The sequence below is a fragment of the Falco peregrinus genome, chromosome 1 (assembly GCF_023634155.1).
Source record: "Falco peregrinus isolate bFalPer1 chromosome 1, bFalPer1.pri, whole genome shotgun sequence".
NCBI classification, from domain to species: domain Eukaryota; kingdom Metazoa; phylum Chordata; class Aves; order Falconiformes; family Falconidae; genus Falco; species Falco peregrinus.
Window position 1 is genome coordinate 129,608,039 of NC_073721.1, and position 16,314 is coordinate 129,624,352.

Genomic DNA, 16,314 nt, shown 5'->3' on the forward strand with positions numbered 1-16,314 from the left:
CTCATCTGTTATCTCCTAATATATCTATATTATAGTCTTTACCAAGTACATTATTATAGGACATTCAACTTGGACATAACCAAGCATCTCCTGAATACAGATATTTTATATTGCTCCATCTACATAAAACCAGTTTCTCAGAGCAAGAGAGGGCAATAGAGAGCTATCTTTTAGAGAGATCTGATTAATTCTATAAACCCTAAAAAATCCCATAGCAAAAGGCCTTGAGCTGAGAAATATGACCTGTAATCCCAGCTTTTCCTCCCAAGTTTATTTAACTCGCTGACATACTGGAGACCAACCAGCATGAGATTTTAAAAGCATCTGGTAATTTTAAATATTCCTTCCCTTCCTCACACAAAACAGAAGCAGAAGATTTCTCTTGTGAAAAATGGTAGGGGGCAGGGCTGGAATTGATGCTGCAACTAGAAAACAGTTTGTTTTGCATGCAAAGAGTGAGAGCTGAGTGATGATCACTACCTAGCAGGGCCTGTCCCTCCTCTCCCCCCACTCCTCTCTGCCTGTGTGATTGCAGGGGATGCTTCAGCTGCAGGCTCTGGGGGATGTTTGCCTTGCATCTTGCTGGGTAGAAGGAGAGCTGAATCACACAGCCAGCATTATTAATCTCTTGCTGTAACGAGCAGCAGAATTTCTCAAAAGCTTGGCGACACCAAAATAGACACAGGTGTGGCACTGTAAGGGTTAAAAACAATTTAATGCCTTCACTTCGGGGAGCTAACATTGGTAAACAGCTTTTTCTTGGCCTTTTACATACATGAAAAATATGGGAGCTTTTAAAATTGCATTAGAGAGGAAGCATTTCAAAGCACTAAGTGGGAAAGAGGGTCTAGCAAGATTCAGACCAAAATTAATAGCATCACAGGTCACTTGTTTCTTAGCTGAGTCTTAAAAGAAAATTAATGGACTTTAGCAGATGCCCAAACTATACTGAAATCAAGGAGTTAACAGCAATTTAAGCCATCGGGGATACTGTCAATACCTCTTTTGATTTTGAAGGTATTAGCCTCAAATAGCATGTTTGGGAATGTCTGTGCTTATCATGCATAAGGGCAAGCACCCAGGGCACCCAGGTTAGATCCATGAGCCCACCAGCGGGCAGCTCAGCCCACCTAAGAGCTGGATCACCTTTTGGACGCGCCTACCACTCCTCAGCAACTGAGGAAGCATCCTGGCATGCTGAGGTTCCTATCTTCCTTGGGACAAATCCAGGCCTCTGAGCACACAGCCATCACATCTGGGTGAAAGAATGGAAGATCATTCAACCTGCTATGGTCTGCTGCCAAACTCTTCCAACTTCACTGCAAAAACCCTTCTCCGTGAGCTCTGAGGAAAGGCTTTGCTGCCTTTTACTTTGACAGCTACTGCAAAGCTGGCCTGCCAAGCAAGAGAGTATTAGCTGTCTTCTCTTGACTTTTTTCCCCATATTTTGCTTGCTTCCATGACTGATGAAGATGTGGAGAAGTCAATATTGCCATTATATCATGCACTTGGTTATTTTCTCTGTTTTCCTGAGCCGTACATCTTTTCTGCACTCTGTGATTCTACACCACATCACCGAAACAGTAAACGTATGCCATCAGAGATCAGAAAAATGTAGCCAGATCAACAGAAAAGGGAAACAATTTTCTATTTAGATCGCTAGTCCAACTTTTGTTTGTATCTACTTAAACCAAGATCTGAGAGGAAATCACTCTGCTGATGATACAACCCTGCGGCTCTGTTAATTAACTGCTAAATGAATTTCCTCCAGCCTGCCACTTCCCTAAGCATCCCCAGGAGTTCTCCAGCAGAGAAAGACAAGTCCTGACCAACCCTGGTGTTTCAAATCTTCTTTGCACATGACAGAAACAGAAAGGCAACTCTTACTCCCCTCCTCCCACCCACTGGCACCTCATCTTCAATAGCTCGTGTTCAGTTTATCAGAAAACACAGTGTTTAATTATAGATTTGCCATTTCCTTAGTATACTTACTGTTACAATCCGAAACAAACAACCACTTCCAAGCTACCCACCAAACCCAGGAGAAATAAAAGGGTGCGATATATCATGTGCAAAATGAAATAATTTTGATCAAAGGTAACCAAGATGATTTTTTTTAGACTGGTAGTAATGTTTTACTGAGTTGAAGTGTTTTTTCATAGCATCTCTGTAGTACCATTGAGAGACAGGCACTATGGAACTGCGTTATTATCGGTTTGGAAGAGCCTATCCATCACTTGGAACAAGAGAGGTTTGCACTTCTTTCCATTTTTCCACTCCCAAAGACATACTGAGCTCACAGATTGCTCCAGAGAATTGTACATATGGATCCTGAAGGTAGCCAAGGATTTAAGAACATTAAAGTTATTTTACTTCTATTTTCTATTGGTCCCCTTATTCCGAAAGAAGGTGGTTTGAAAACTGGGATGAAACCATCATTTCATAACGTCCATAAAATACTTCCCAGTGCAAAGTCCCAAAATCAGCTCTTACCTTACATTCATCATAGTCTCTGCGAACATACAGCAGGTAGATCAGCCAGTTTTTCCTCTCTACGATGGGTAACTCTGGTGCTGTAAATTTAAAATATTAACAGAACAAAGGAAATCAGACGGATCAGCAGAGAACCTGGGCTCAGCACGAGAGCACAATGCAACTAATTCAAGAACTGCAATTGCATCAGGTGGTGCAATTAATCACTTGCCTTGAAGCCTGAAGTGTGGACATAAAAGCAGTGTCCGGTTTTATTTTAGTTCTCAAACTGATGGATAAAATGCATTGTTCAAGACAGACACTAAATAAGACCTCTTAGCAGAAAACTACCACCTCAAAAGACTTGAGGCATCAACTTATTCTCGTGCAGTTACTGGAGCAAACAGCTCCAAACACCAACTACGTGCGTATTTTAATTAAATACTAATGCTGCCGTGGTAGAATTGGTTCTTCCAAATGTGCAAGAAGCAGCTTGGAGGAAATGAGTTGGATTCACATTTAAGAACTAGGGCAGAAGAATCAAAGGTCTTTAAAATAAACTTCTGGGAGTGAATGAGAAGGAAATGGGTGATACACACAAAAGGAGATTTTGGAGATGTTGCAGGTCTGAAGGTGCAAATTAATTTAAAGAGGTCAAGCTTAGTTCTTTGAAACTGTGAAGGAACTATGAAACATCACAGGTCTGAGACACTGTGAAGCTACTGGCAGAAAATCATATTTGATGCAGTGGAGGAGAAAGACTTGTGCTCCAGCATTTCAATCATAAGGAGCTTGCAGCAGTAATTATGGCAAATCACGAATGGATGTTGCTTAGTGATATTCATGTTGGGTTTAAAAGTTTAACACACTGCTGTGCATTTCATTAAGGCTTGAAATGTATTGCTTGTTACTCGTTTCTGCAGTTCAGATGCGGATAGCTGAGAGGTAACCATAGCAACTGGCAAAAAAAGCTGTATGTTTGCAAGTCAATATTATGACAGAAATGCAGAAGCAAAGCAAGGCGAGGACTGTCGCAGCAGCCGGGGCAGTAGTGAGGGTGATACAGCACCAGGCCACCTTCTCCCAGCCCCATGGAGCACGGCTCCGAGCCACACCACCAACAGAGATGCAGGCTCAGCTTCCAGCAACCCAGAGCAGAAGGTACTTGAAGTGGTCTGCAGTCCCCTCCGCCAGCTGGCGGCCCGGGTCACGGTCAGACCTAAGAAAGAAGAAACTCTGCAGCTGGAAGGACTGATTCAGGCCAGGAGAGGTTATTGGTGTGAAGCGTTATTTTCTTTTAGAAACACTGTGCTTTAATCATGCGAGGACTGCACCTGCGGCTAGTAGCAAACACATCTCACCACCATATCAGCCTCTCCCTCACAATTCACACCAAGACCAGTATCACTGAGAGCATTTAAAAACAACCAGAATTTCTTCAGCTATTGAAGTTAGGAAAAAATTTTGTAAAGCCATTCTGGTTTTATTGTTGGGTTTTTTCCTGAAATTCCAGAATATCCAGTCAGATTTATACTAGACATGAGATTTAAGCATGCACACCAGCAATTTAAGGTCAAATACCTTACAAAGAAGGTTCACCTACCCTAAAAGCAAATAGAAAAATCACAGTCCAAACAAAAAAGTAATCCAAACTAAGTTTACAGAAATGCACAGATCAGGGATCCAAATGGTCTCAAATTCTGCTCTGCTGTATAATAACTGGATCTTTGTAAGAAAGGCATCTCAGTATGTGTGTTCCCAGATCAGATTAATTGATTTCTGATGACTTTATGTATTTTCCATTCATCCTTCTTACAGTGAAACCATGAAGGAAAGAGTTAAGAGGCTGCCTAAATAGCTACAAATTGTTTGAAAAAAACACTTTTTCATAAACAGTGTGGAGGGCTGCTGTTCTGAAGCCCATTGAGGGGTTATCTGATTCATGAACAGATTTGTAATGACTTCCTTGTGTAAGTTATTACGGGTGCCAGAGTTTGACAGAACTTTCTTTTCTAAGAAATACAGCACTGGGGGATGCCAGAAATGCACTGCAGAAAGCAGCTGGACTCACATGCTCTTCCTGCACAGTGTCTCCTGGTGCCACTATCCATACAAAATACCAAGCCAGACACCTCTGATACACCTGGGCACTTTTGTCAGTATGCATTTAAGAGCACACATTGCAAACTCTGTTGAACAATAAAGATTTCAGTTACAGTCAAAACTAAAGTGTACTCTGCCATTTTGTGCCTACTAATACAGCTTAAAATTACATCCTGCATCATTATACACAATAAAAACCATCTTAAATAGGGATTAATCAAAAGACCCTCCAGACGTACCCCACCTGATATCCAACCATCTGTAGTGCGCGCCTTAGTGGGTGGTTAAAAAGAAACAGACAGCACTATTAAATGTTAACATATACAAAAAAGCTAGCCGGCTGGGGTGTTTTGCCAGCTGAGATGGGAAAGACTATATTAAGTTAGACTCTACACAAATGTTTTGGGCTAAACTAAGAGGCCAGTACATCAGCAAATGGATGGAAGATCAGTTGTTTAATTCCTGAAGACAAGAGCTTTTTCATACTTTTAAGACCAGAGGGACATTATACTCCACTCCCACACTACAGAAACGCCTGCTGAGAACAGGGTTGGGAGGGAAAAAATGCTGAACATCAGAGTGAGTGCTGAGAAGAGTATCAAGTTGCAAAAGAAAAAGGTAAAATAGACACCACCTGCCTTCTGGGTCCAAGACTGTAAAAACGCAGAGGATTACCTAAAAGAGCCAGGCTAGAGAGAAAACAGAGAAATCAAAAACACACCGTGAGACACAGAAGTGAATGGGATTCACATCTGCAGAAATAAAACAGTTTTGCTTCCCCCAGTGATACACTAAGCTAAGGATAACTATGTGGAATTGGGAAAACACATGGAGCTTTTATGCTCCTAAAACTCATTTGGAAATACCAACAAATGTGACTGAAGGGACATTAGTCTCCTTTTTTCTTTTCTTCTTCCCAAAGACAAGCACGTTGAAAAAAGGTAAAGAATTCTGATGTCTTTCAAAAAATATGCCTAGATTAATTCATAGATACAAGTGAATCTTACATCTGAATACAAAAGAAACACAAAGTTTCACAGAAGAAAGTCAATGCATTCCCTGAGTCTATTCCAGAAAGTAAATGTGAACAGTTTGACCCCTTCTCTGAAGAAATCAAACATTAACACCATGAACTGAACTGGGTGTGGATCCCACAGGGGACTGAGAATAGAGGAAGGACATAGAAATTGTGAGAAGATTAATAAATTTGACACAGGAACAGGTCTGATCCCCAAAAAGGGCTGTGGGAAGTAAAGGATTATTGCCAGGCTCTATATTCAAATGCAGAAAACAGTAATGCCAATTATTTATATACCTCTGCAGACCCACAACCATCTTAATCTGCATTTCTGTTTTTCCATGAAAGCAGTGATACACCTACTTCTGGTGCATTTATCTCCCTGAGGTTTGACCCCCCCACCCTGCTGATAAGGGCTGTCCTGATGAAAAGGGTCACTGCATTTTTCTGAAGAAAAGGGAAATATAAATCCACAGCTATTTGGGACTCTAGCTCCAGAGAAAGGGCACAAAACATTCTGGGCCTTTCTGAAAGGATGTGAGTCAATCATTGCTGGTCCTAATATCCAAAGTAATACTTAAAAAAATCGCCACACACAGCTGATGTGTGTCGCTCAGCTCTTGCTGCATCAGCCTGAACAGTGATGTATGGCTGGATTCAGCCACAGCGGCTGCTACGAGGGGCAAAAGAACAGAAAGCAGCACTGGCAGCACGCCTCAGTCTTCTCAAGTACAAGAATGACTGGGAACAGTGGAGACTCCATATGGCATATAATGGTTTGCAATCTCACACTAATTAGAGCTGGGAACACATACTGCCGCAACTGGTCTCTCAGAAGGTTTCTGCATAAGGAAAGGCCACTGAATTTGGCCTCGCCGGGGGGAGCTGGGCACATCCATCAAGTTCCTCAAGCTGTCTACATTGCTACTTTCTGCCTTCTTCAATATATGGACCTTCAGAAGTTTCTCATATGTAACTGCTGCAGATCATATGAAGACATGCTTTTCTTTGTCACCTTTCACAGAGCCCTCGCAAATAATCTGGGCGCTGCAGGGATGCTAGGAGTACAGGTTAGAAAACAGTACTTTATACCATTCTAGCAGAGAAAAAAAATACAAAAAATCAATCTGCTCAAGGGCCAGTCCAAGAAAACACAATTATCCAGAAACTTGGTATCTACAGAGAAAAGAGTTAATAACTTGCATAATTATCTTTTGGCCTCTCTTTTCTGTGATTACAAAAGTCTACTCTCATTAAGCAACTGTGACAGGGAGCTAGGCACCAAATATATGATTAAATACCTCATCCAAGAGACATGCCAGTTTCTTTGAAGTGTGTTTTGATTGAATTGAAAAGGGAATCCTTCTGATTCCCCACTTTCTTGGTGGCCAGTGATTGATTGCACAACCCACTTCCAGCAATGTGATTTTTCTTTCTGACAACGCTCCTTTAAGGAAGCCACTGGAGCGGAAACCTCAACAGAATCAGAGTAAAATCATCAGGTTTGTATCTGTACTGCACTATCATCACTCTGCACTTTATTCAGCCTCTTAAAGATTTTCTCAAAGGACTGGAAAAAAAAAACAGAGCTATTCCCTTTTCTGTAAACCTCCCTAGGAAATTATTTTGTACCTGCATCTTCATATTGTGTAATTATAGCTTAGATATAAACTATCAAACAGTGGGTTTTACATTTAATAAAAGGGTTTTGAAATTGCTGCAAAGACAGAGGAGGGGAAAAAAGCCCCAGAAGGCTCCTATCAGATTTCACAGGGGGAAATGATTGCTAAAGCACCAGCCGTATTCTTCAAGAAATTGCCAGGTGCAAAGAGACCACTTTTGTTGTGGGCACAGCCAAAGTAAAGTGGATTTCAACATAACTGCACAACTGTAGCCATCATGCAGCCTTTCACCTTGTTTTCTTCAGCATGCAAACTGTCAGCTGCCTGGAAAACTCTAGCACCTTTCCTGTGAAAAGCACAGATCTGCTATGGCTCTCTGAGAAGGAGCTCAAGAACACATTTTAGTCTCATCAGAAAACAACAACCAACCAACCAACCAAACCAAACCAAACAAAACAAAAAAAAAACAGAACAAAACCCCCTCCAACAGATCAGAATGCAGCCCTTCATCCACTCTGGCTTATAAGAAAGAGTCTGAGTCCCAGTTCACTCCCCATCCCTCCAGCTTTGCAACCCAACCTGCAGCAAACTGAGGAAGAGCAGCAAGAAGAGCCTGAAAGAAAAGCAGAGAAGCAAAAGACTCAAGAAAACACAAAGAACAACCTGTGACCAGACCAAAATCCATAATACTCTAAACCACATATAACATACAGCACAGGGAGAGGACAGAAAATGTTCAGAAAAGTAATTAAATGAAAGTACTTTTAATTTATTTCATTCTGCAGTAGCCTCACAAGCCATAGTCTGGATCCACTGTGGTGGGTACCACGTACATGACTAAGATTATCTAAAAGGCCTAATTTGGATCCTGACTCAACTGTCCATCTCCAAATTCTAATTTAAAATCGCATGTTGTAAAACAGCATTCAAGCACATGGGTATTTTCAAAATTAACAAACACAGAGGCAAGGACTCAAGTCTCTGTCATACCATTTTGCTATTAAGAGAGCTGCACCAAAGAAGAATTGGTGAAGTGCACACTGCTCTGAAGAAATCAAAGCAGGAAGCTTTGCTGCGCCGAAGCCACAAGGGAGCAAGGTTATCATCTCCCATCATCAGGCAAGGCTTGCTCTAACGCACAGAAGCAGAATTGATCTTTTCAATTTGTGATCCATTTTCCATTTTAAAGTAATTCCGGTCATCGGCTTAACAGCTAGCGCACAACAGCCTAAAGACAATTCACTTGCCACTGCAGGAGAGCGTCCAAATCTGAGAGGCAACACATGGAAGTCTTTCAGGACTAACATCCACCCCACCCCTCAATTCCCCACACTCAGCCTCCTGGACACATTTCCTGACATTGCCAGGTTACAATTACTCCCACTTGCAAAGCTTGGGTAAGGTTTACTGTCAGGCATAGCTGTGGTTACCCTCCAAAATGAAGCTTGGTGCTTTCACAGCCATGTTAAATAAACACTAATAGGGAGGGAAAAGCAAGGATGAAACCAGCTGTGCACATCTCCTTTTTGCCTTGAGCTTCACAAGCTGCCAGTGCGAGGAATTACGCTACTGTTTGTAAAATCAGTGACAGAGAAGTAATGACTATCATCTAAACAAAAAGAATATCAAAATAGTAAGGCACAAGCTGCTACAAAACAACGTACCACTGCCAGTGAATTGCACTTTCCAAAATAAAAGTATGAACAACAGAAAGTATTTCTAAGCTCTAATATCAAGGGGTTTAGATTTAAAAAGAACAGACTGGCTTGATATCAGAGCAGCATCCTACAAATTCCTCGCTAGGTTGATGCACAGACAAATTTAACAAGAAAACCTCTTTCTTACTCAGACACTCAAAGACTTTTATTGAGACTATAGCAATAGGAAATAGATTATAGCTTTGAAAGAGAACTAGTAGAGGAACATTGGTCTTCGTATGCCCAGATCCACCCTTGGAGTTTGAAAATGGAGGCATAATGTATTCAAAATTCAGTAATGATGAAGAATAACTCCAAAAACCACCACCCAGAGGAGGATGTGTATGCTGTATTTCACTTATCATGTGAGAATACAGGTGTTTGTGTACACAAATACCTGTAAAATGGATATAAAACAAGAAAAAAAGGAAAGAACCTTCTGCTGTAGCCATTCTCCCTGTTTAATCCCCTTCCCCTGTTTTCTCTTTTGCAAATTGCTGCTGGAACACCTTTAAATCAAACAATAAACCCGTATGGTTCCTCTTTATTTACAGTCAGCTGGGGTTAATAAAACTCATCATACACAACTCCGGTGCTGGCAAGAAAGCCATAATTCATAGCTGTGATCTTACTATCGTGTATTAATAGCTTCACAATACGCAGAGAAAACTGGAAGGAGGCTGAAAAACAGCAGCAGGTTTAAACAAAAAAGCAACATTTCTGACTCTACACCTCCCCCTGCAGGAACATCAGCCAAAGCTGTATGGGAGAGCAGAGAACTGGATCTTAAAGCCCATTTATACACTAGGGCGAAGAAAAAAAAGGGACATTTTCCGTTGTTAGTTTACACTGCATAAATCTTAAAGAGTTTCTAGCTCAGAGTTCAGTGGTTTTTCTGATTAAAGACATTCAAAGTTCTGAGTTACCCCAAATAAAAATATTTTTATTTAGAGGGCAAATATCTATACTGGTTACTCAGTATAAATGTCTTTAGTATGTGCTGCTTAAGTTTAACCGTAAGGCAAAGCAGGACAATCTGTAAATAGATAGACACTTGTGATGTCCCTGGACCTCCCAACACCACAGCGAGGTTCCCAGCAGCAGAACCACTCTGGTCACTGGGAAATCTCCGTTAGCAGCACCAGGCTGGTGAGGTACCACTCTGCAGTCCTGACGACATTCAATGAGAGAGGGGGAATTACACACATTAGTACATTAGCCTCATCATTCCTATATAAAATTTGATTCGAGCTTAATATTACTTGATTCAAGTCTAAAATCTGAATCAAATAACACTGGGGTGCAATTTAGTAACAAATGAGTACTTTAGAAAGGGATTTGAAAAAGTATGATCTTATTTGCTTAAAAAAAATCAAATCTGAAAGTCTGTTTCCTCTGCAAGAGCTAATTTTGACCATCAGTGCTTGCTGCTGAGATACACGCTCTGAACAGAAGAAAAACAAGGATCTGAAAGAGCTTTTGCTATTTTTGCTTTTAAACGCATGCTAATCTAGAAAAAAATAGGCTGATTCGCGCAACAGTTCTCAAGTCCCTGAGGATGCAGACACTACGCTTGGAGACACTCAAGGATCCAGCCCCCGGCATAGCACCCCAACTGTTATCTTCTCCGTTTAAACAATTTTTTTCCTGCTTGATGTCTTATGCTCTTGTAGGCAAGAAGGAGACGGAGCTCCCTCCACGTGTCTGTTTGCCAATGCTGCTCCTAAATAAGGGGATGCAGACTGCACCATCCCAGAGGGCTTCTGAATTACATGGCTCATAAATAGCACGGGAGGTCTGTGGTATTAACTGGTGACTACTCACTGTCTCCTCCCACAGCAAAGCAGGGATGGAAGACATTTCCCCTGCAAATGAAGCAACACTGGCTGCAGGCATTCCCAAAATAACCTGTGTAACCAGCTTCTCGTTAATTCCAGTATCAGGAGCACAGTAGTTTTGGGATTTCCAGTTTAATCCTTCCTTTGGCTTAAATTCTTATGCTTAGTCTTTTTCTGTCTCACAAACGTGAGGTATTTTATACAGAAATTGAAACTAAAATCATTATAAGGCATTTGTAAAGAAAAGCTTTCCTCTTCAAAAGCAAAATAAAATTCTAACAGGGAGAGGGCCACAATCCAGCCCCAACAGTCTTTGAAACTTCCCACTACCAGGGAGTAACACCTAGAACCTGCCGTCGTTTTATACACTGCCAAAGAAGAATATTACATTAGAAGCATATTATATTAGAAGAATATATGTATGTATATATATAAAATACAGAAGCTGGTCTTGCAAACAGTTCAGCACTCCCTACTACAAACCCTATGTTTTGAATGCACAAACTTCTTCCAGACTTCTTGTCTCAGGATGAAGTCTTCCAGGTCAGATGTCTGTTCCAGGATGAATATTTGCCTGTGCAGCCTTCACTCTTCCCTGCTGCACAAAAGTCTTCAGGATAAAATCTTTAATTACACAAGCATATCTACAATTACAGGAACACACCAGTGTTTTCACCAGGTGCCCTGCCTCCTTCTAATGATGATCAATATAAAAATGAATCAAGGTCAGACAGTGAATGAAGTTGTTGAGAAATATGAATAAAACAGTGACTGAATCTCAGGGCTTGTGCAGTGCCTGTTATGGAGCTTAAAATGTCTGTGGCAAAGGGGACATACTCTGGAAGGAGTGAGTGAACAGACTCTTTGTTAAGATGCAGTAAAGCTGCTCAAGAGACAAGAAACCTCACTTCGATTTCTATTATAAAGCTAGAAAAATCAAGTAACCAGGCTCCCTGAAGGCAACCGCTGCATGTCCATCCATCGTTTTTGGCTGTACAGCTTGAAAGACACAACAGCCAGTATCTCCCAGCCAGTGCTCACTCAAGCAAGCAGGATGGGCAGCTGCCGTGCTCCAACCATGGAAGTGTTGCAGTATACATGCTCAGTAACTCCGAAAAAGCAAGGTCCTGAGCACTGCAGAACCCAAAATGTCTTCCTGACAAGCAAGCACTGCCCTCTTAAGAGACTTCGGTGTATAATGGACAGTTTGACTACAACACAGAAGAACCTTGCAGCATCCGGGAATTTATCTATGGGATTTTATAGCTGAAGATAAACATGACAACTGGATATACACTGAATAATCGAGATACCTTTTCTTTAAAAAGCCCTCAGTGAGCTGTTCCTTTTCCAGTGAGTCCCGTCATTCCTGTGCCACAGATGATGATGCTGGAGAGTTGGGCTAAAGCCAACCTGTAATTACATCACTAAAGACTCAAAGGCTTGAATTCAAGTTGCACAGACAACGTTAATTCTGACATTCTTGAGTAGGATGCACCTCCTTTCACTTAAGTGTCTGAAAATTAAGACATCTTAAGTTATTTGCCTTGGGCCATCATTAAGGTAAAGGAGAGGAATACGTATCCTTGGGGAGTGATTCACTCCATCCTGAGGTAGTGGCTGGGAAAGGTCAGAGAAATGGCATCAGATGAGCTTTCCACTGAGTAAATCCGGAGCACAGGTGATCTGCTGAGATTTGTTCTATGTCAGAGATACGTCAATTCAGAAAGATGAATCCCATCCTTCCTGAATTTGTTACTTACTATTTTTATAAAATTATTTTTGAATTCACAGTAGGAGATGCCATTTTATCTGTAAGCAGAATGCCAAGAGACAAATGTGAAGCTGACTGCTTTAAAACAAAAAAGAAGTTTGCCTAGCATCAAGGACTTTCAAAGGAACTTCAAAAAAATAAATTTACCGATTTAAATGTGATCCTAAAGTAATACGTTACAATTGTACAGTTAGATCCTCTAACACTGAGCTATTGTACTTCACCCTCCTCCTGATTCTCATCCAATGTAATATATATCTTAATTATCAAATTATCAAAGATTATGCTCATTTTCTACAAGAGGTGGCACTTTTATGCACGTTTCATTGCCTAATTAAGTTTGCAACAGGCTTAAGAAGCAGATACAGATTTTCCTCTTTACAGAGAGGAAATGAAGTTGACAGCTGCCAAAATACGTAAAACTAGAACTGAAACTATGAATCTTCTGATGTAAAAGCACTAAAAATTTTACAGTGATACCAGTCTTGACAGAAAAACACACCTGCTATGCTGTCTGCAAAGGATTCGCTGTTCCTATAATCACAGACACTAATATACACACACAAGAGGGCAGAGCTGTGCTAGCATGTTCAAACTTAAATATTATCAGTTCTTTGTGGTGCACGGATTACTGGGCTGTTATTCTGGGAAGAAGAGGATGAACAGAAGTATATTACACAACTGAATTACCAAAAAACGATTTTTTTTATCTCACCACTCAAAATTAACAGCTGTATCAGATCCTGAACAAAACACGCACAGCACTAAACCCACCTATCGCAGACACATGAAAATACCAAATTCTCTTGTACAAAACAATGACATAATTACCAGCTAATCTATGTTATTTAGAAACCATTTTCTTCCTGCAAGGTTGTAGGTTCAAATGGGCCAACAGACCTTGGCTTGCATATGGCCAAATGGAAACAAATTGGCATGTACAGATACAGGAACTGCATTTGCTCCCCCACAACCACTAACGTTTCCACTAACATCTTTTCTTTTTGACACACTCAGAAGTATTAATTAATTTAACTCAAGGGGGTTGTTTTTATCTGGATTTCTCAGGCAGCTTCACTCTCACAAGTTCAAAGGCAGCTTTGAAGCTGGCTCAAAGAATGGATTTATATTGATTTAAGAAAACGTATCAGGAATTCAGAAATGATCAGCTCTGCAAGTGCACAGAATTGACTCTTTGGGGCACTAAAAGGTTCCTGCTCTTCAGAGTGTTTAAGCCATTAAAATACTTACAGGATCCCTTGGAAAATCTGCAGGAGCAGGAGGGATCCCCACTGGTTTATCTGTGTGAGCAGGAGCTGCCCGGAGAGAGAGTGAGATGCATTTGCACAGGACAGATCATCAAAAGCCACTTATCTACTTCAGCATAATCTGAAAGTTATTTATTATCTAAGTCACATTTTGAAATTGCTTATCATCATGAGCACTTCCTAACCAAAGTCAATACCAGATAAAGCCAGCTTTACTGCCCATTAAATCAGCACGTGCAATTATTTTTTATTAGAACCCACTGACTACACCCTTGGCTTCAAGGATGAGCACCCACATGAAAAGGACAGCACTACCAGTATTTGAGCTAAATACTGACATGGGATTTAGCTGAACAAGAATAACGCACACTACTTGAGAATATTTCAAAATGCAATTAAACAAAAGAAACTACCCTGGTAAGATGTAAAACACCATGTTGTCATCATCTATCCAAAATCCAGGTTTCTGTGTGGTAAAAGTGTGGTAACTTTGAGCCACAAAGAACACCCTCAGTACCGCGGAGTTTAAGAACAGGATACAATCGCAGCTCTAAAACACACATTTACATTATGCACTTCCCTATTTCTATTATTTAATTTCTCTGCAATAGCCAAATCTAATCAAACATTTCTATTACTTACAAAGGGACCGAGCACTTGTGTGTTTATTGCTGATAAACCTACTTCATCAGCTGTTTTAATCTTGGGTCAGTAATTCACTTGTCTCTGAAATGGAGAATGCAATAAAAGCAGAGAGAACTTAATTTCCTCCTTTTCAATGACTCACAATGGCCTTACAAGACATTTTTGCTAGTTATGCTCATATTTATAGAAGACAGAAGTGGAACTTACCTGAAAAAAAATAAGATGAAGACTCACAAGCCTTGAAACGTCCAGACACCTGGTTTACTTTGCGGAAGTGCTCTATGCGAAGCATTGAGCGTGTTAAAATGCACATGTTAAAATGTTAAAACAGGCAGGCTTGGCCACTGGGTATGTTAAAATTTCTCCCTATAAAGTTTCTCCCGTATGTCTTGCCTGCAACCTTCAGTACTGTCTTTCGCAGCACTCAAACAGGTCAAGTAGCGCATTGCAATATATCCATTTATACAGTATTTTTCACTTCACATCTCCAAATGTTTTGTTAACTGAAAGCCTGCAGCATCCAAAAACTGTCATCAAATATTAGACCAACCTTATGGTTGATAAATGGAACAAAACAAAAGTCAAAGAAAGTGCTTTGCCAAAGGTCACAGTTAATCCAAGGCAGAATTCCTTGCGTCAAACTCTAGAAAAAACATACGTACAAAGCATCCAAAAAAGATCCCAATGCCCAGGACTAGGGAGAACACTTAATCCCTGCCAGTACTTTTACAATTCACAAGGAAAAGATTTTTGCTTTGAAAATTATCTACCTGACCCTTCCTTTGGTAAACAGAGGTGTTTGCTAACAATTTCAGAATTCTCCTTCCTCAGTCTAATGGATTTCTAGCCCAAGTTCTTCCCTATGACTCAAGTGAAATCTACTTTATTTTGCCTCAATGCATTTATTACAGTATATACATATTTAGAATTCTACCCTGTTATTAAAAAGCCATCACTGTACCTCAGAAAATCTGACATCAATATTTGTGTGAAATCCAAATGCATTTAAAATTGTTCCATTAACCTCTGAACTGTTATTAGACTAACACGAGCCCAGAATTTCCTTTCTAAGAATTTTTTACACAATAAAGGGAAATAAATTCCAGTTATATTCCATAAAAATAAAAAAAGAACGTTTCTCTGCTACAGTATTATCATGTACAAAATTACTTGATTTACCTGTATGGCAAAAGGGAAGTCGAAAGATGGGAGGCAGCCTATCTCAATTCAAAACCAGTAAAGCATTTAGGAAAATATCTGATTAATTTAAAATGCAACAGGGAGATTAAAACTCCATCTCAGCAGGCTGGTATTAAGTCTACACTGCTTCAAGGAACAGAGCTCCCTTTATTCTACCACCAATTGCTTGGGGACAAAATATCAACACAGCAAGAGTTATGGATCTTGTTGAAGCAACAAAGAGAATTGATTTTCAAAGCAGCTCTCCCCACAGGGGGTAAAGGACGAAATAATGAATGGTTTTAGCTACTAAGGTGTCAACTGCTGAGTAATGATTGTCACCAAGTGCAGCTACAAGATACTCTGAGGGGTTTGCTCTGCACCGATCCCTTTAATTTAGATTGCTAGATGTAGAGACTTCTAGCCCGATCGCTGCGTACAACGCTTTTCCCCATCACCACCACATCTGCTCCAGACCCCTTATACGCTTGTTGAATGCTCGTCGTCTTCCTTTTGGGCTGACTGGCCTGCAAGACAGACACTCTTAAATCCCAACCTTCTGGGCTTTCACAACCTAAAAGCCACATGATGGATGAGCCCTGATAGCAGCTAATTCAAGAGCAAATTCTGCCTCTTAACTTGAAGTTATTGTTTAAGAGCCATAAAATCAGGTTGCTAAATGCTGGTTCTAGGTTTCC

At 40.5% G+C, this 16,314-nt stretch overlaps 1 protein-coding gene across 15 annotated transcripts in view; it reads right to left on the bottom strand.

The window, feature by feature from the left end:
* The window catches only part of BBS4 (Bardet-Biedl syndrome 4), a 43,977-nt gene that overhangs the window by 22,037 nt on the left and 5,626 nt on the right, over nt 1–16,314 (bottom strand). For 4 of the 15 annotated variants that reach the window (XM_055818738.1, XM_055818733.1, XM_055818745.1 and 1 more), the window contains exons 3-4: nt 3,542–3,691; nt 2,494–2,573 (exon numbers count right to left, since the gene is read on the bottom strand). The exons of 3 other annotated variants lie outside the window; for them this stretch is intronic. In XM_055818738.1, coding sequence (XP_055674713.1) covers nt 2,494–2,573; nt 3,542–3,691 — 230 coding nt within the window. Of the gene's footprint in view, nt 1–2,493; nt 2,574–3,541; nt 3,692–13,775; nt 13,841–14,434; nt 14,519–14,644; nt 14,745–16,314 lie in introns of those variants that run through there. 8 more of the 15 variants (XM_055818770.1, XM_055818779.1, XM_055818759.1 and 5 more) reach the window with 4 other exon arrangements.